Here is a 20,805-nt window from a genome sequence, read left to right as displayed (position 1 = left end):
AGGTCACAGAGGTCAAATAGGCTAAGATTTTTTTATCGACTTCTTTTCAAGTCTGAAAGGCCCAATATGCTCATACTGGACCTGCAACATGCTGGGATGAAGGGCTACACAATTGTTTAAGTTAATGACCCTGACTTCATTCAAGGTCACATGAGTCAAATAGGCTAAATTCTTTAAACCACTTCTTGAAAATAAAAAGGACGCCTAGAGATCTGATATTGGGCCTCTGACATGCTGGGATAAAGGGCTACCAAGTTTGTTAAAATGAACGACAAGGTCCCAGGGGTGAAATAGGCTTAAATCTTTAAACGACTTCTTCTCAAGAACCGAACGGCCTAGAATACTCATATTGGGCATGCAACATGCTGGGATGAAGGGCTACAAAGTTTGTTCAAATGAATGACCTTGACCTTCATCCAAGGTCATAGGGGTCAAATAGGCTAAATTCTTAAAACAACTTCTTCTCAAGAACCGAAAGACCCGGGATACTCATATTGGGCCTGCAGCATGCTAAGATGAAGGGCTACTAAGTTTGTTCAAATGAATGACTTTGACCTTCAAAATCACAGGGGTCAAATAGGCTAAAATCTTCTGAAAGGCCCAGGATGCCCATATTGGACCTGCAGCTTACTTTGATGAAGGGCTACTTCATCAAAATAATCAAAATATCAAATCAAAAATTTATCAAAATAATGACCTTGACTGTCACTTAAGGTCACAGGGGTCAAATAGGTTAATGTTTTGAAAGGCCCAGGATGCCCATATTGGACCTGCAGCTTACTTTGATGAAGGGCTACTTCATCAAAATAATCAAAATATCAAATCAAAAATTTATCAAAATAATGACCTTGACTGTCACTTAAGGTCACAGGGGTCAAATAGGTTAATGTTTTAAAGCGATTTCTTTAGAATAATTAGGAGGCCTAAAGACCCGATATTGGGCCTGTGACATTCTTTGATGGAGAGCTACCAAGTTCGTACAAATGAATGAGCTTGACCTTCAACTAAGGCCACAGGGGTCAAATAGGCTAAAATCTTGAAATAACTTTTTGTGAATAACTGAGAGGCCTAGAGGCCTAGTATTGGGCCTGTGACATGCTGGGATAAAGGGCTGCCATATTTGTTTTAAAAAAGTGACATTGATCTTCATTCACATTAGTCAAATAGGCTAAAATCTTAAACAACTATGTTGTATTGTGCCAATAGTCAGATGACCGTAAAGGCCCATAGGCCTCTTGGGCTCTTTGTAAGTATTGTTGTCATACCATGATGTTTGTATATTATATCAATAAGTATCATTTTAGCCCTTTTTTACCATAATTTGTAATTCCACTTAGATCAGGTTACTGAACATGAACTGTTCCGATGTCTTTTAGTCGTTATTTATATATCAGTACGTTCGTTCAGGTATTATTTCTTGTTTAAATAAATGATATTTTCCAAGTGTGTAAATCACTTTTACTGTACAAAACAAACATGCATTTTGTATTCATGAACAACAAAATACATTTATTTTTTTCTTATAGTATTAGATATGTCCATTGGTATCAATTAAAACAAAGTATGTCATAGCTGCGTTATATAATTTACAACCGAAACTAAAAATGATGTGTTGAAATGCGATAACTTTGTTTCATTTCTTTTCTAGACTTACGCACATTTTCTTAGTAGAATGATGTCTCGTGGTTTATTTTTGCCACGGTTTAGGTTTCACGTTACATTGACCAAGCATTCGAATTATTCCGTATACTGTTGATAAATTACCAATTGAAGAAACATTGTCCTTTTACTCAATCAATTTTGTCATTAATTGTCACAGACATTTTGAACACAGACATAGTGTATACACATCAACAAGCCATCACATATAAAAGAAACTCCGATATCGATATAAAGTTTTAATGCACATGAATTATGTATATGTCATGTCAAATACAAATGAGGGAAATTTATCACAAGAATACAATAATCAGACAATAAGTGTAGAATAACAATATACACACAGTTGTACCCTTTTCACAGGTATTGTTTTACATAGTAATGATATTGTATCAATTTTTTGATATAATATGTACTGCAGTGGATAGAATATTTAGTAGTCATTTATTCAAACAATGTATATACTCAATAAAGCAAAATAAAAAACCCTAAAAAATATCATGTCCTTATCTATGTCCATGCATCAGATATAGTACAAAAACACTAAGACATTCTGAGATGTAATTCTTATCAGATTGGAATATATAAAAGTACCGATCTACTTACAGGTACATAAAAATAGAACGTGTTGGCCAGACATAGCAAGGTGTCTTTTCTTCAGAAATTCATAACCATCAAGGGTGTTTTCATGTTTTTAAATACAAATAGGATGATAATTCATGCGCCATAAAAGATGAATAAATGACGTAAACTTATTTATTCATGTGACGAAATGTATGTAAACTTGACGTATAAACACTGAGATTGATGACATAATGGTTTATGATGTATTGAGTGAAATAATGTAATGGATCGGTGGATATATTTCCCAGATTGGATTAAACTATCGCTGTTTTCTAACTAGACACGTGTGAATCGCTAATAGCGTAAATGAACATTAATTTCACTTATTGTTTTAGCTGTGATTCTTTCATTTGAGATATCGGAGACACAGAGAAAACAAAATGTTATGCTGCTATAAACTTAACAATCTCATTATTTTGTTATATTGCATACTACGATAAAGACTTTGTACACATCATTCAATATTTTGAGCAAGTGAAATATCTACTTCGTTGTCTTCACGTGCAAAAATAACTAATATTTTCGGTGCAGAAAGGTGAATAATAGCCAACAAAGCGCACAAGATCAATCAAAGGAATCGATTTCAATGTAGAGAGATTCCGGACATAGGCATGGGCGAAAGAATACATTCATCTACTTCTATTCATTGTCTAATGTCTCCCTGAATGGAATTAACAGGCGCTAGTTACATTGCTACATGTGCTCTAGAACGGCATAAATGAACCACACACATTTGATCCAATAACCTGCATTATTACCAAATAGGTACAAAGTAGGAAAGTGGCAACGGTAAAGAGGTATTCAGTAAGCATTCGTCATCGCGACAAGCAGTAACGCAAGAGAAATATTAATTCCCTGAATAAAATTATGCACAATTCAGATCTACAGATAACGAAAAGTGCACTCAAATGTTGCGAACATCAGAGAGATTATATTCAGTTGTCATCACATATGTGTTGAATTCGGGTTGTCAATACCATATTTCCTGGCAGGTTCTGGTTGGTACATTTTTATCTTATCGCTTCCGTCATTAGGTCCCCAGGCCTCTGTCGGTGTCGTAATCTCCTTCAGTCGCTGTAAGATTTAAAGACAATTGAAATATCACATTATAAATTAAATGTCGTTAACAACTTCCACTTAAGAAACAGATACATTTTAAGTTCATACAAATGGTTGTATTTTTTCATAAGGAGATTAAGATAATCTACATGTAAATGTTATATAGTTCCTTAAATCAATTTGCATTGTGATTCTTATAAAACACGTTACATATTGTTCTCTTAACCAAAAGCAAGAACCTACGTTCAGATCATTATAGTAGTATATGGCAATAAATTATAACAACGATGTGTTTTCGAAGTTAATATTATAACCACATATATTGTACGTGTTAAATTAAACATTCAAAGTGATATACTATTATCCAAACCAATACATGGTTACTTACTTGTACGATTGAGCCCTCAGTTCGGAGGAACTTGTACACGAAGTAGATGGGGATAGGACACATGACAAAACACGTGAGTACCCATCCAATAGATTGGGCGTACTGTGGATAGGGCACATCTTCTGATATCTCTATAGGTTTATATTGTACCATCCTGTATATAAACAATGCCTGCAACGAAAAAATCCCATATTTCAATGTCATTGTCATAATAAGTTTAAAATAATTATGAACAAGATATTTTTCAAACAATGATGAACGCTAAAGCACAATTAGTTTGAAAACGAATACATGTATAGAAATATTATTCCAAAAATTATTGCATATTTAGAAAAGTGATAATATATAAAAATCCAGGAAAATTCAACTAATTACGTAGTATGATGGCATATTCTTACTATCGTATAACATTCCTTAACTTATTTTGCCGAAATAATAACGATCAGTCGACTTATCATGGTAATTAAGTCGACTTATAGTGAAAATCACGATGACTTGACGTCATGTGGATTACGGCGACTTTTAACTATAATCATATCCCTAAAACGTACATATTTTATAGAAGTCAATATATTATGATTATTAAGTCGATTTATCAGTTAAGTCTTGTTAATCTTGGAAAGGCGACATAACTAATAAGATATTTACTAAAATATGGCACATAAGCAAGGTAACTAATACCAACAAGTTAATTTAGTTACGACATAAAAACCGCCTTGATTTTGATTTCCATGATACGTCGACACAATTATACAATAAACGATAAACATTACGTGGTGGCGAAAATAACTTACTCAATAGTTATTTTTTAATATACTATATTTGATAGAGCTATATACCACGTACTATGAGCTTTAGGGTTAGGTATATTAAATGTAATCAAACTTACCGCGATCAGTATAGGTGAACAACCAATCCAGCAAAACAGCCAATAAACTTTTGGTCTTGGTGGGTATCCCAACATATATTCTACATTCTTCATAAACCTTTTGGCGCCTGTAACATTCAAAGCATACACATATGAAAAGGTTAATTTCTAAATATTATAAAACAAGTGCAAATAACCTTATCAAGTCATAAGAAACTTTCAATACCAAATGACTAAAATGAATTTACTTATAAATGCTTTCATATTTCTCCGAATGCGTAAATCTGGATAAAACGTGTCTAATTTATAAAGATGAACTTACCATAAACCCACATGACAGCTATACACTCACAGGAAGCAACAAATAGTACAGAGAAGTCAGCACCGTAGTGATCCATTAATCCAACAATGTAATCTCCGGCCTGGTAGTAACAAGGTAAAATAGCATTTGGATTAATTTATTTACGGAATAATGAACGGTTACATTGTTGGTTATATGTATAGCATTGCTTACTACAGTTAGTTGAAACTGTTAATCGCGAAACTGAATTGTAATAATGTAGTCGTTTACCTTGAACACGCCATTAATTGGTGAAAATAAATATATTCACATTACCACATCAATAAAATGATAATCAGTAAATCATTCACTTCCAATCACATGTTATTTCATGACGGTGTTACTTCAAAATTAATTATAACATGTTTCATTAAGCTACTAGTGTAATTCTGAAAATGTCCTCCCTCGTAATAATAGACAATGAATACAAAGCAGTCTAGGCGAGGCAAAATAAGCTTGCAAATATTGTGAAGTTCTCCATAGATGAATGTCGGCACTAGATTGCAACACAAATTTTCACAGTATTCCGTGCACCATTATTCTTGATTTAATTTTGAGCATGTTAGGAAGAGGCTTCGGATATCACTTTGGTCAGTTCATAAATACTTACAGGTGTGACACACGGTAAAGCAAGGAAGAAGAGGATAATTCCAAGACCGACACACATTTGGCTTTTGTACTTTCTCAGGTGAGGGAACTCGTCCTGGATACAGGTCAAGACGGTTTCCAAAAGCGCGAACTGCAACATACCGTTAAAACAAATTAAATAAATGAAATAACGGTATAAATTGTGAAATGTATATTCTTTCAATTTAAAATTGACACTACTGTGTTGCAAACACTTGCTTTTGTAGAAAATTATTTCCCTTTCTATATTTTATCAAAATCTGATATTGTATGTAATGTTGTATTAAGCGCCTTGTATCTATGCCTACCTCACTGTCTAGTCCCAGCGTGAACAACATGAAGAAGAAGAGGACTGACCAGAGTTGTGACGGCGGTAGATTTGACAACGCCTCAGGATAAGCAACGAACGCCAGGCCATACCCTAAAGAAAATATCATTATCAAGTTATAAAAAAATATATGTAGAAATATCAGAAGCAGTCAGTCAAAAAGTCCAAACAATGTCATTATTGAAAGATTGAATTGAAGATATGATAAAGGGTGTTCACGTAATAAACTGATACAAAAATCATTATAACTCATTCCGCTGGTGTATTAGTCTATAAAGCTTGCAGCATGCACATGTCTCCTACTTACAGGACTAAACATTGCCTAATAATTATAAAAAAAATACACATTAAGAGCAATAAGTTAAGAAGATCAGCCCGTATATGATATACAACAATTGCTATTCTAGGTCACAGCGTAGGTCATGTGTAATTACCTGATTTAGCCACATCTTCGACTCCCACACCTATCTCCTTAGCCATTCCACCAAAAGTGGTAAAAATGACAAACCCTGCGATAATACTAGTAACAATATCCATCACAGCTATCAACATGGCGTCACTGGAAAAACAAGGCATATCAAAATCAAGCATTGATAATAATAATTAATCGGCAGCATATTCACTCCATAGAACCCTTATTGACACTCTATCTTTTTTATGTTCAGTTATTAAACATATTTATAAGATGTGTATTCATTTCGCAGCGAAACATGTACATGTATCCATCATTTTCTTTTAACATAATGTAATAACGAGGTTTTCGACTTTTAACTCTTAATAACTACAGAATCTTTCAAACAGTCCATTTCTCATTCATTTAATATGCTGTACGTTTAATTTTAGAGAGAAACGCCATGCATATTTGTTCATGCTTATTTCGTAAAATTTATATTTACTTCATCGTCTGATATGGAGACTTACCCATAGACATTATTGCTGAACTTGTTATAACTGCCGAACATTATGATACCTCCAAAAGACACACTGAGAGAGAAAAACATCTGTCCAGCTGCTGCTACCCACACCTACAAAGGATATTAAAGATAATAGGTCACATCTACATAATATAAAATTTCGATAGTAAGAGTAATTCACAACTACGCATGCAAGGGAATTTGTTAAACGTTGGGATGGTATTTGATATTTGCATGAAAAAAAGAAATGAAAAATAATTGTACACAATCAACTAAATATTACAATAGACATGTTAGGCTATAGATACAGAAATCAAAACAAAGTAGATAAAATTAAACACCAAATACCACTAAAACGTTAATCAATTGAGTAGACATAGGTCCCTTACGAAAAGAGCGCTTAAACTTTTGCAGATGATCATTAAACCCAGTTTAAGCTTGGACTTGTGCCAATGTAATAACGTAAATATATATTAAAAGTTTAACTGTCGATATGTAAGTTATTTTCTTAAAGACGTTCATAGACTTAATGTCTCATATACTTACATTGACATCGAGTAGTTTTTCCCATTTTGGGACGATGAAATAGATTACACCATCAATAGCACCATCAAGGGTAGCTCCGCGGACCAACAGGATCAGGAGAATCACATAAGGAAAGGTAGCAGTGAAGTACACCACCTGTATATTACAATGAATTCCACGGTCATTTGTTAAATATTATCTTTAATAAAGTTGTCCCGTATCTATGCATCAACGTGCTTATATCAGATTTATTAAAAGACACTATTATACGCTATGAGTTTGTGTTTACTTCATAACTTCAAGATTTCAAGATTTTACTAAGAATAACATCAGAATACATCGATGTAGTTATCGGCAAGCCACGATGTTAGTTTGATACAACATTTCCATATTGTGGTAGATTTACATATTTGAATGCTCCATTATGCTTAAATGTTTCGCTACCTCATATAGAATGCTAGAATTCTTAAAGATGCTTGAAAATATTATCCCTTTACCTACTGAATTTCCAAATGTAATCTGAACCGCATTAAATTTAGCTGCATTCATAGAAAGCAATATATCCTGTTATAATGAGTTGTACGAAATCAAAACCATTACCTTGTACAAGCCATTAAGCTACTGTGAACTAAATATCGCAGTTTTAACGTCTAATACCTTTTTCACAACGACTTCATGTCGCTTTTTTTATCGTTGATAGATTTGGTTAAAACGCCCTATAAGATGTATACATATACTTGTAGTTCATACGTTTTAGCGGTGATTTTCTAGTGTTAATAACTAATAACCAAATTAAATTAAATTACATTATTAATAACGTAATTCCAACAAAATACACGTATTTAAATCACCCACGAATATTAGTTGGTTTATATAGGATATACGACATACCTTGCCGGATGATTTAACTCCCTTGATCAGACAGAGAACTACGATTATCCAGGATAAAAGCAGACAAAGTGCCAATTTCCACAAGGGGGCGCCAATGTTGTCGTTGCTAAGAGTAGGAGCTTTATCTAGGACATCTCGGCTGGATAAGGAAAAAACGAACACAAACTGATAACGTAGAAAACATGAATTGATAGGATATTAAATGTATTGCCGACTTAAAACTAAGCGTAAATTACAAAAAAACCCACTAGAATGGTCAATAGAATGTGCATAAAATGTTCTATCCTTAGTATATGTTGTTATTTGCCTAAAATAATTTCTATGATCCGGTGTATTGAAACACTTACTCGAAGTAGAATTGTGCCACAGGGATTGGTGAATCCCCCTGGTAAGTAGCATTAGTACAGTTGAATCCCGCATCAAAGAGACTGTTGTCAAAGGTAGCATTCCCGGTACAACGACACACACCCAATATCTCATTCGCAGTAACATTTGCAACACAGTATGACATTTTCTTTACCGTCTGCTCAACACAGCCATCTGGCAACCATTCCTAAATCAAAAGCATAAACAAAATGAAAACTTTTACTATCTTCTACTTCCGTAACTGTACATGTAACAGATCTAGCTAAATTATATATTTGTTGAAGGACTATCGCAAGTAATAGCGGAATACCGTAAAGAGCATGTGGTTTATATGCGGTAATTTTCAATCTAAAGATCAAGATAAAGACAATATTTGATATCCATGTACAGTACAGAATCAAAATAATGGTACAAAAGTATTTTTGATTTTTGTTATATATAAAATTCATTGAATGAGGACACTTTTCGATTTAAGTAATAAAAACCCAACATAGGACAGTGCATTTATTGAATGACATGTCGCTACACACTCAATCAGTCAGTGTTTAAATATATAGTTTATAAAGTATGTATCATCGTTCTAAGCTGAAAATGTTGTGAAGTATTTTACAATTTAGGATCAGGACCATATTTACCGGTTTACAGACGGTCCAAGGTAATGTCTTCTGCATAGAGGAGAAGAAGTAGAATAATGTATAGGCCATGATAACATTGTAGTAGATGGCAACCACCAGTGAAATCAGGGCCATAGCTATACCAATGCCTGCAAACACAAACATATATCTATAGAAAGACAAGTTCCATATTTTTCCTGATTTAAAAATATATACTTTATGAAACAAGGTCGTCGTGCAAACAAAATCTGTCGATAAAAGACTGAGGCAACAGTTAAATGTGATGTTTTAATCAAGTACGTTAACTAACTAAACATGTAAGATAATGGGGTTGCGTTCATGCTTTCATTTAAAGTCCACTCCGGTTTCCTCCGACTGAAAGATCCTTATATGAGGGCGATCCCTCCTCTTAAGTAATACCGGTAATATGTATGAATAAAATCTAACATACGGGAATTTCCACAATCTAGTGATAGCATTAAAGAAGATATAAAAGTTGTAGATACATGACGAAATGACGTAAGATATTTTTGAACATTATAATCCATTTTTATTCCATTATGTTTAATTCCCGTTGGATAATAATAACTGTAAAATAAATCCCCTTAGGCGTACGTAATTAATTGATACTGTTATGTTGATTAACGTATTCAAGACTTTATCAAGCCCATGATTGAGCATAATTATTACTTAATCAGATATGCACACAGTGATTTCGTTTACGTAGCTCTCTTCTTTGTGTTTGACAAATTATTCAATATCATTTGTCGAAATATTGACCACTTTATTCCTACGCCAGTATCATCTACCTTAACAAATACTGCAATTGCTTTGAGATGAATCAAACATGAATTTACAATGCCTGCATTAATAAATGATCAATACGTATAATAATTAAAATGGGTACCGTTTGTTAGAGTCCTACCGTAATTAATGTTTACCTTTCGCACATGGATTCATGTTCCAGACGGCAGTTGGTCCTTTCCCTGAGTACTGTCCCATCACAAGCTCCATAAAGTACATTGGTTTACCGATCAGGAACTGCAGCACCAGATACGCTATCACGAAGGCGGCTGTGTGAGATAAAATGACGTCATAACTAAAGGCAACTTTTTTTTCAAAATTAATATAATTTCGAACAAAAAAGGGGGAATATTAGCGATCTTTGACCTGCCATTTTTTCAAAATTTTATGACAATTTATGACTTTAGACCTATGTATTTTGTCGTGTACGCTATAGGTATTTCTAATTCATCCATTTTATGACTTGCTTCCTTCTGAATAAGCTTGAAACAGTCTCGTCTTCAATATCGTTTCAAAATTATCTATGTTGCAGTGTATAAAGATATTTTTCAGTAAACCATAACAAATATAAATTAACTTTTATTGTAAATTATACTAATTCTGCGTGTATTGTGTTGCTTCCCGTGACATGGTACATGAATAATCGGCACTTTTCGAAAACTAAAACGTAAAGTCCCGATGGTTCACGATTGGATGCACCGTCTATCGTTGGTCACGGTTCAGAAAGTTGCCGCGGGCGCATACCACAATGATAGAGCAATATTAAACGACAGCTGACGGAAACATTATTGTTTACGTGTGTTTGTGTTGTGTATTGTTTCGTATAATTTTGTGATTTGGTATTCTACATCGCCTGGGGCTAAGATGTGATTTTTGTCAGTGTTTTTGTTAAAGTTTGAAATCACCTTACGGCAGACATGTGTATCATCATTAAAGACATGATCATGACCGAGCATGTATCTTTATTATATATACCGACACAGCATCCTTATTTTGTTGATTATTATTTGTGTTTTATGCTACATTTTGTAATATTTGTAATTACATGACGTTTCGAATGATTGACAATATGCCAGTTTTAACATGAATTTTCAACTCCATTTTTTTATATGTCAAAAATATAATCTTGAGATTTGTTCGTTTTACGCCAAATCATGAAAGTGTACAGTAATAGACTAGCAGTTGATTGTCCCTCGTTGAATCCATTTATTTTGGTATGACTAAAACTTAAAATAACGCAAAATAAATTTCAAGTTTACGAAATGATATAAAGTGGAACTCGGGTAATACGAACTCGAAGGGACCGTGATAAAACTTCGAGTTATTTGAGTGTTCGAATAATGAGCGAAAACGCAATAAATTTCGAATTATTAGAAGACATAATATGGATAATAATTTGTCGTACCTCCACCATTATCGTACGCCAGATACGGGAACCTCCACACATTTCCGAGGCCCACAGATAAACCAATGCAGGAAAGGATGAACTCCCACTTGCTTCCCCATTCTCCACGATCTTCTTCCGGTTCGCCACTACCCGTTAGGTCACCGTTGGACTCTGTTACCTGACTTCCGTTATAGTAACTTGAATCCTGAAAACACAAAAAGGAAAAAGATGAATATTGACTTTTTAATAATTACATATATTATCTATAACTCATTTGCTGATATTATCACGTATGCTTTACTGTCAGTTTTTTATAGTTGGCATTTCATTTCAAGTTTCAAGATCATGTTTGATCAAATGCAGAATTCAGGTGAATATCATAATCTAGAATTTGGCCGGTTATAGCCTTCTATAGTATTTAAGAATGTATGCAGCAACCCAATTATAGAGGTATGTTTTCATTTTTAAATATAACTCTGACATAACACACGGTATTACACGATTTAGTCGAGTGGCACATGCACATTAATTGTCGAGGTTTCGGAGGATTGCTTTCACTAATAGATAAGGGTATAGAAAGGTGTCGTATTTTACGCAATGTTATAGAACAAATCTAAGAACCTAAGAACAGCTATTTGACCGTTCGTAAATAGAATTGTATTGTAATCAGCCATTCCATGTATGTTCTTTGTGTATAGTTTCCTCTATAACATCAATAGCTATATTTTCAACCAAACAGTTTCATATACTTAGTATTAAAGTTGACGTCAACACTAAGCAGACAACACTAAGCAGATGTTCTTTGTATTGTTCTATACATGTAACATGAATGTCTGTCTATTTTAACATGATGGATGACCCTGTCAATCGCCATATACATTGTGGAGGTTCAATGAATAGTGTCATCACTGTTCAATATAAAAAGTATCATACCATACTAATTATCGTAATAATATTCAAAACAGATGTACCATGACAAAGCATGTTAATGATTGACGATGAAATTATCTCTATTAAATATATTTGAGAAGGGAAGGTATACCCTGATTAGATTAATAAAATGTGTATTTGTTTTGGGTTTTTTGTTTTGTTTTTGTTGTTGTTTTGTTTGTCCGTTCCCTTATCATATCTTGTATATTTTCTGTTTCAGATAAATAACTCAAATACTGTAAAAACACTTTATTTTTACGGATATAAATTTTTGCGGCTTCCTAGGTCACGATTACATAAATTAGCGATCAGTAGAATATAAATCCGCGTTTCAGTTCTCTCTTGACATTACGCAAAAATGTGTACTTAAAAATAACGAGTCATACAGTTTGCTTTGAATTATTTATTTCAGAAGAAATCATTGAATAAACATATTTACATTCTGCTAGAGGGTACCCATTGGTATGAGGTCAATTTTAGCATTGTTTGGTGTGGTATAAAAAAGGCTCGTGACAAAACATTGATGCATTTTAACTACCTGGTCACCACGCGTGCCTCCTTTTCTATTATTGGTGGGTTGAATGAACCAATCGGTGGTTTGTTTTTATATTTGAATTTTCTGTGTGTTTAATTAATGTCCCCTCTTAATATAATTAAGATATATGTCAGATGAACTCAATGAAACCCAATCACACTTTACAGTAATTATAAAAGTAAACAGTGTTCTTATAGTGGTTATAAATCATATATGCATTTCGTGTTTAAGAAGAAAATCGCAAACAGACACTCTTAAAGTACTTCAAGTATTAGATATGCAGGAATGGTTATAAAAACGTATTCGTAATGACAATATGAGGACTAAAATACACAATGTCTGAATTTTTATATATGCAAAGTTAAGTGAATCGTACGTGTTTATACATTTTGATGTCATAATTTATGCAGACACGCAATTGTGCAAACAGATCTAGAGTGGCCCCAGATAAGGCGCACTCGTTTCACCCCTCTCGTTTGCTTTGTGGTGCCTTAAAAAGGACAACGAAATAGTATGGTATTTGGTTGCTGGGAAAACATCAATAAACAGAAGAAACTTAGATATTTATTGTTGTACCGTAATTCCGAAGTACAATTTAAAAATTTATCTCATACATGTACTTACACAATTCATTGTTGTAAAATTGCAATAAAACGGCAAGCTATGAGAAAAAATCAATCATACATGGATATGAAGCATAGGGATATTCTACTCTGTGGAACACAAAATGTTGTCAACCCTCGGCAAGCCTGGAATTTTACAATATTTTGTGACCCTCGCATATAATATCACTATCCTTTATATCCACATATGAAAGATTCTTATAGTAATAGAGTTATCTGAACGTGTGATTACATCTTTAATGTGATAACAAATTAATGAAAAGAAGATATAATCCTTAAATAAGGTATTCAGAAGGGGTGCCTGCAGCTTCTTTGTAGGGGTCAAATAGCTGACCTTGTCGTGACCTTTGTCAAAGGAATACATTCAAAGCTAATACCTCTAGTGTACTAACTTTCCAAGCCTTAGTATTGAGAGAGTGTCGCCCGGAGCGTCCAAAAGAATGGAGATTTGGTGACCCAAAAAACGGCAATTACCAGCTGGAATTACTCCCATCAAACGACTATTAGGTTTATCACAAGACAGTAAACTTTGTAAACAGATTTCAAAGATACTCTCTAAATGAAGAAATTGCTCGTTTTACGACTGGTCAAACGGCGGTCATTTCTTTCGGACACAATACATCATTGGCGTTAATTTTGCCATCGCACGTTTTCTGTTACCGAGAAAAATAGTGGACCCGGACATTAAACAGTACTCCGTGTAAATAAAGTCGTATGTATAAGACATTAAAGTCCCAGGGTGTTCGGAAAGGTCTTATCTATTTACAATACAGTTCTCTACCTAATGTGGCAAGCTTCACACAACGATGCGAAACCTTTTGTGGAGATTTAACTTGTCTTTCTTAGGTCAGAAATGTTTTCAAGACCAACATGACCGCTCTAGCAGTATGCATGCCATCATATAATTGTGTGTATTCGTGTGATGGTCTTAGCAAGGCTATTCTGTGGGTTAAATTTATTGATACTAATATAATATTGTTATACGATGTTGTACACTTATTTGAAACTCATTGGTAACCATACATTGGCAATAAAACTATAGTTTCTATGTGTATATTTGTATATATATTTGTGTATCTGTTGAATATCCCAAAATAATAGCAATGACACCATTACATATTTCAACAGACACTTTATACCACCTTAAGCAATAAAGACAAAAATAATGACTTTTAAACCATTATCAATATGAAAGTGTTCATTGTTCCAATAAGACAACGTCAATGGTTCTAAAACTTCACTGCATAGTTTATATATTCAAATGATTTACTGATATCAAACATTGAGCACAGCGCAAGATAAATTGAATTTGAATGAATCCCGAAGTGAAGTGACGTGTCTCAATTCTGTCACACACTCAAACTAGTTTGCGGACAATATCATTACTGTAAGATGGTGAGTGTGGGCTGCATACAAATGTATTTACATTAATATTGAGAAAGTACACATTATATTTGTGCGCTTATGCTCACCAAGCAATGCCTACCTACCCAAATATAAATATACTTTAATGCAGTATTATAAATTCCGATTTTCTGTTCAGAAAGCCATACGTTTTCGTGCGACCCTAACACGATGTTGTTATTGTGGTGTCATGGAGAGCACGGTGACCGCCTTTTTACGGTCCTTCCGACTTTAATCACCTCGACACCTTAGAGTGGAGAGAAGATAAGCTATATACGCATTTGATCCTCCTATAAAAGAACAAAGTACAGAATCTTTAATGTCCCACATAACCTTTTTATTCGCAAAATGACCCTAAAATTTAAGAGGAGGTAAAGAGTTGCCTTGATATACAAAAGATTTCTATTGGTGATGTAAACATTCTATGATGTAAACATTGGAGTTTTATGACGTCATAACTCTATAACTTAAACATGGGATATGTTTATTCTCGGAGACCATAAACACGCCATTAAACAGTTTGTTATTGACAATGTATTGTTTGAGCTGTTAGAAGTCATATGACTCTGTTTTGAAGTTAATGATAATTAAAGTCCTTCCAACGCGGTGTGAACTGTTAATCAACCAACACAAACAGTTTATCCCAAATAATCAACAATAAATCTAGAACTGAAAACATGTTCCACAGTTTTATGAATAAGTCACAGAAGGATAGAACACAGCGTTTCAAGAGCGTAAGCGATCCCCTCTTCGTTGACAACATTCACAAAACGTGGAAATTATGTGAAGTTCGGAGTTAATTTCAAGGGAAAACTTGATCAACAATCAATAAATATACCCTTTGACGGTTTTTCTTATATTCTAATAATTGAACTATAAATTCGAACGACAAATTCCAGTGGATGGATATACTAAACCTAGAACTTTCTTTGATTCTTAAAATGTTCCCTTCTAACTTCCGGTTGGTTCATTTTTAACGTTTTTTTAATTAACCTTTTATATATACTGATTTACATGTACTATATCAAATCTTTTTAATGAAAATGTTGACACGAAGAGGCATACATTCCGTTTTGTTTCAGTCTAAAAAATTAAAGATTAGAAAAAACCTTTAGTTCCCTTATGGAAAAGGATGTCTTAAATTTATGTATACATAAGTAACCTGGTTTAGGCTGGGTTTCGTCCCCAGTGTTTACATATATATGTATACAAGCGACTTTCGTCTGACATGTGAGACCACCGCCGTAAGTCATGTCCACAATACCTATATTTATATATAAATATGTAGTCATATCATATGTATATAGGCAAACCTTTTCATCTGATCATGACCTTCCATTTATATCATATGAGGACAATAATTTTGTATATAACGTTTCATTTGGGCAATGGTTATCAGTCGACTTCAGAATTTTGTATTAAGGTACTTTCTAAAATATATCGAAGTATGCATTCGCTGATTTGCTGTACCTTAGAAGTCGCTTTATCAATGTATTGACAGTGAAAATCCCAGCGGGATTAGCGTATGATCTTGCACAGATAAAACTGGTTCTGGTTTACGACATAATGACAATTCATAATAACTTTAAAGGTAATAGCTTACTAATACATGTAAAACATCTTCGTGTGTGTGAATGTCATTTGATATTCATAACATGTATGGGGTAATCCATCAGATTCTAAATATGTATGTACAGGGATCGTTATTGCATTGGAAAGATATGTACGCTTTCCATTATCGTTGGAGATTATCAAACACTCTTATTTAACACAAAAACATATATCAGCTTGATGATGCTTAAAGAGGTATCCGAGTAACCGTTAATGTATTCTATTTACTATCATTTAATGCCAGTTGATTTACTGTCTCTTTCCGGGAACATACATGTAGATTCTAAGCAACACTAAGGAATATAATGTCATGTAGTAAATTGTACAAGAACGCAACAGGGAGATGGTAAAAGCTAAATAGATATCTGTGCATGTAATCCACAAAATCTGAAATATTTTTGACATCATGATAAAAAAAATCAGAAATGAATTGAGAGCCTCGGGTCAAAACTTTCTTGTTGAGATCATGGGTTTGTTCATATTAACATTTACATATGATAACAATGATTTTGCTCCAAGCCCTTTTCATACGGCTTTCGATTACAGTCACTACTTTGAAAAGTGATACTGTCGCTTAGAGCAATACAAAAAGAAAATAAGAACGGCTAGTACGACACGGGTACGTGGAAACAGCAAACACAAAATCAGTACACGTGCTTAGGGAAAGACTTTGGGCAATGGCGATTGGGTTATGAAATGAAAAGCATCAAAAAAGTATACGAATATAGATTCAATCTTTTCGTAAGCTATTATTCAGTTCCATATGTCGTATAGACCGCAATGATGTCATTCAATGAATATCGTAAAAATACTGTGACGTGTTACCAATGTTTTGCGCATACCCATAGGTATTGTCAGCAAAAAATCCAAGTATTATTTTACATTATAAAACAACTAAATGCAAATTCACATTTTCCTTTTTTTGTAAATTTATTTTTTTTTTTCAAATGGAAATAGTCCTAATATTGATTTTTTTTTTATCAAATTTTAAAAATGTTGTCGACGATATGAAATTTTCTGAATACCAAACTTCATTTCCCTTTGTTTGTCATAATGTATAGTGTACAATATTACCTTCTTTTTTTGGACAAGGATCGGCAAACTTACCTATCTATTTATCACTAAATTCCCGACCCACATATGAACATTTTTTCAGACAGAAAGGTATGTGTCCTGGCCTGCGTTACGGCTTGTAATTAACAGAAAACAATTAATCACCCTTAAAAATGAGGTCACTCCTCCCTACAAACCATAACGGGCTTTCCCCATTATCAACGTGTGGATGACACACTTACTTGTTAAACTGCCAAATGTCTCACCTCCATAAATGTTCAGTCACTTTCCCATTCATGGACATCCTGGTTCAATCCCCCAAATCATTACGTCATAAACTGATGTTGTCATGTATAATGTTTAAACCATGATAAGGGTTTTTTCTTTTTTTTTTCTTTTTTTGTCATCGCGATTATAGATCTGATTAATGTGTTTTTCTCATCTTTGTGACTTTTAACAAGCCAATGTCTCCCAGGTCTCTTTATAGCGAACTGCTATGATTTTTCTTTTGTTTCTTTCAACTAATATAAATGCTGTGTTTCGCATTATATCAGCTCAGTATATCTATTGTCTCCTTCTGTTTTTTCGTCAAAGTTCACTAGTGTCATTCAAAAATCTTCTATCTCCCCAGATGCAATACATTGGCCGCATTGCCATGTCGCCAACCCACATCAATTCCGTAAACCCTATACTAGTTCCGCTGCTTATTCCACACGTGTGACATGACATTAAAGTTAACTACAAATATTTAAATAAACTAAACATATATACATATGTGTTAGCATGTGGAGTATGTCTTAAAAATAATGGGACAAATTCGTACGACACGACTTGGCAGTATGTGACAGGCGGTAACCCCATCTTTAAAACATGTGTGATACTTATGATTTGAATACCAAATTAATATACCTGTGTATAATACAGTGGATAGGAAACGAGTTTTGTATGTATAAAGGCGAGAGACAAGAATTCTCCGAGATATACGAATCTGTATGATATAAAATTTTATGTATGTTTATGTGCTATATACCAACCATCAAATGACCAACAGTGACATAACATTGTCAAAACTCGTAAGCATCAATCATAACTGGGTAGTATCTAAATATGTCCCCAAGCTGACCCTAATATATACATGTAAGTATTTCAGTCAAATCCAGTGCTTGTTTATCAATTAAGTCTTTATCTGTGCTTTAAAAAGTTGGAAAATTACAAAATAATTCTGTTGTTTAAACTTTTATTCTTACAAAGACAACGGAAATGATGATCAAATATAAAATAAAATCGAGATCAACATGTGACATAGCACAGTTGAAGATTGAATAACTCTGTAACTGTATTTTGAACCTTTAAATTAAACCAAAAAGTGATGTTTTATCTATAAATGTAATGATAATGTCTTTGACTTGTTAATGTTAATTAAAGCTAGATGTATGTGTGACGTCATTAAATTCATCGTATATTTTTTCAAAAAAGAAATAAACAAAATAATAAAACACAATAGAAAATATGGTGAGGCATAATCTTGTTAATATATAACCTTACATTTAAGAGTAAATAGACAACCTACCCTTTCGTTTCCATTCTTTTCATTCATCTCATATGCCGAGTTCTTCATGATGTAAGTATAACGAAGCTTGTTCTCTCCGGATAATTGAATGTCTCGATGGATTTCACAGTATTAATTAAACACAGTAACTTTCAAAAGCCCATCCGTCCACCTCGAATTTTGTTCAATCTATGTATACCACAAGTTTAGTAAGACATCTTTATATTACAAAGCACTGTTTACAAGTAGTGATGACTGCGGGGCAGTTTCTTGTCATAAAATCCAAATAGCCTTAACCTACGATGTACAGGTAAGGAAACTTCCGACCGCCTACAAGCGCATGTGTAGTCATGCGTAAATCTAAATATGCATGAGTTGAATTAGACGTGGCTTCAAATATTCCGATGACGATCATTGTGTCTCATGCGACTCATCCTTTATCAAAGTGATTTGAACTTGAAATAAGTACAAGTGTATTTGGTTTTCGTGTTTCTATTAAAAAGGGATATTTCAATCACGTCCAATTCCTATACAACCCGACTTTATCCCGATACAGGTGTTGAGAACACTATTTACAAATTTTAAGGTCACTGAAATCGACATTATGTACTTTTTTCAATTTTTGCACTTACATTTTAATACTGTCAAAATATTTAACTTTGAGGATTAGATAAAGATTTTCAAACAAAACGTACACCGTTCTATGACTTGTATTAAATGAACCTTTTCTTCGTCGGGCTTCATTCAAAAATAAATATATACTTTTACCGTTGCCAAGGTAATATGTGTCTTCAAGGGAGCACGCTAGCACGGTAAATGTACCGAAAGCAATAGTGAGATAAATTATTATATATTTTTTTCATTTTGTTAAATATACGAACTACACTTCAACATTTATAAATATATGAATATCTTTATGATTTTACGAGAACGTGATAGAAGCCTTAACTTTTATCTTAAGGCCATCAACAATCGATCAAACAAACATTAAAACCCAAAATAAAGCCAAACATGACACATATTTAAAGTCATACTAGGGCAGTTTCTAATGTATGAGCTTACAAAACAAAGAAGGGTAAATAATCAGATGATAATACATTCTTAGCATTCATTTATTATAAATACATTATATCGATTCGGTGCGGTATGATAATTAAGTACATGTGATACTTTACTTCAAGACATTGAACAAATATTGAGTTTTATTGTATTTACATTAAGCTGTATATAACAATTCCAGACTCATTCCCATGTCCTGAATTACGATACCGAAAGCAAGTGTTCTTTGAGCCTCCTTTGACAACAAATAAGTAAACCCAAATCCTCAGGAGCATAAAGCGATTGTACATACTATACAGGTATACAGTTTGACGAGTTCAATAAAGCTTCTCTTTACAGTAAACTGTCAATAGCAACAACCCGAAATGTATAAGAGACTGAGAGCTGATCATGAGGGCGCTGAGATTGACAAGCGGACGCCACGCCTGCAGCGGTAAGAATAAATCATGGCGGCTGAACCGTGCAGATAGTAAAGACGGTAGTACTAGTACTGTCCGCAAGACTCCTTCCAGGTATAGCGGATGGTGTATCCAAGTCCACTGGACTCTGTCCATTTAACTGGTCCAGGTATTAGTAGCGATTGGTTTCCTTTGTGTAGGCACGATAGGCTATGTACAATGTAACGAGCCACGTTTCCGAAACGGATT

At 33.7% G+C, this 20,805-nt stretch overlaps 1 protein-coding gene across 2 annotated transcripts; it reads right to left on the bottom strand.

Moving 5' to 3' along the window:
* Positions 1-1,885: 1,885 nt before the first annotated feature.
* Positions 1,886-19,419, bottom strand: LOC138317031 (sodium- and chloride-dependent neutral and basic amino acid transporter B(0+)-like). 2 transcript variants are annotated; one of them, XM_069258664.1, is made up of 15 exons: positions 19,121-19,419; positions 11,413-11,599; positions 10,145-10,276; positions 9,225-9,352; positions 8,571-8,776; positions 8,224-8,362; positions 7,354-7,488; positions 6,815-6,918; positions 6,328-6,452; positions 5,874-5,986; positions 5,549-5,677; positions 4,921-5,020; positions 4,620-4,726; positions 3,731-3,901; positions 1,886-3,357 (listed from the first exon to the last, which is right to left on the bottom strand). In XM_069258664.1, exons 1-15 carry the CDS (start codon positions 19,166-19,168, stop codon positions 3,229-3,231), a joined length of 1,953 nt encoding a protein of 650 aa, XP_069114765.1. In that variant the 5' UTR covers positions 19,169-19,419; the 3' UTR covers positions 1,886-3,228. The 2 variants fall into 2 exon arrangements, with proteins under 2 accessions (XP_069114765.1, XP_069114769.1); XM_069258668.1 differs by lacking the exon at positions 19,121-19,419 and adding an exon at positions 17,793-18,206.
* Between the last annotated feature and the right edge of the window lie 1,386 nt (positions 19,420-20,805).

The sequence above is a fragment of the Argopecten irradians genome, chromosome 1 (genome assembly GCF_041381155.1).
Source record: "Argopecten irradians isolate NY chromosome 1, Ai_NY, whole genome shotgun sequence".
Taxonomy (NCBI): domain Eukaryota; kingdom Metazoa; phylum Mollusca; class Bivalvia; order Pectinida; family Pectinidae; genus Argopecten; species Argopecten irradians.
Note: the sequence above shows the minus strand (reverse complement) of the source record. Positions and strands in the feature narration are given on the sequence as shown.

Excerpts from the sequence above, each read along its gene's own strand:
- LOC138317031 (XM_069258664.1), bottom strand. The coding sequence starts at position 19,168 with ATGAAGAACTCGGCATATGAGATGAATGAAAAGAATGGAAACGAAAGG. Across the intron at positions 10,277-11,412 it reads GGCGTACGATAATGGTGGAG|CCGCCTTCGTGATAGCGTAT; the intron begins GTACGACAAATT and ends TATCTCACACAG. Across the intron at positions 8,363-8,570 it reads GTGGCACAATTCTACTTCGA|CCGAGATGTCCTAGATAAAG; the intron begins GTAAGTGTTTCA and ends TTCCTTATCCAG.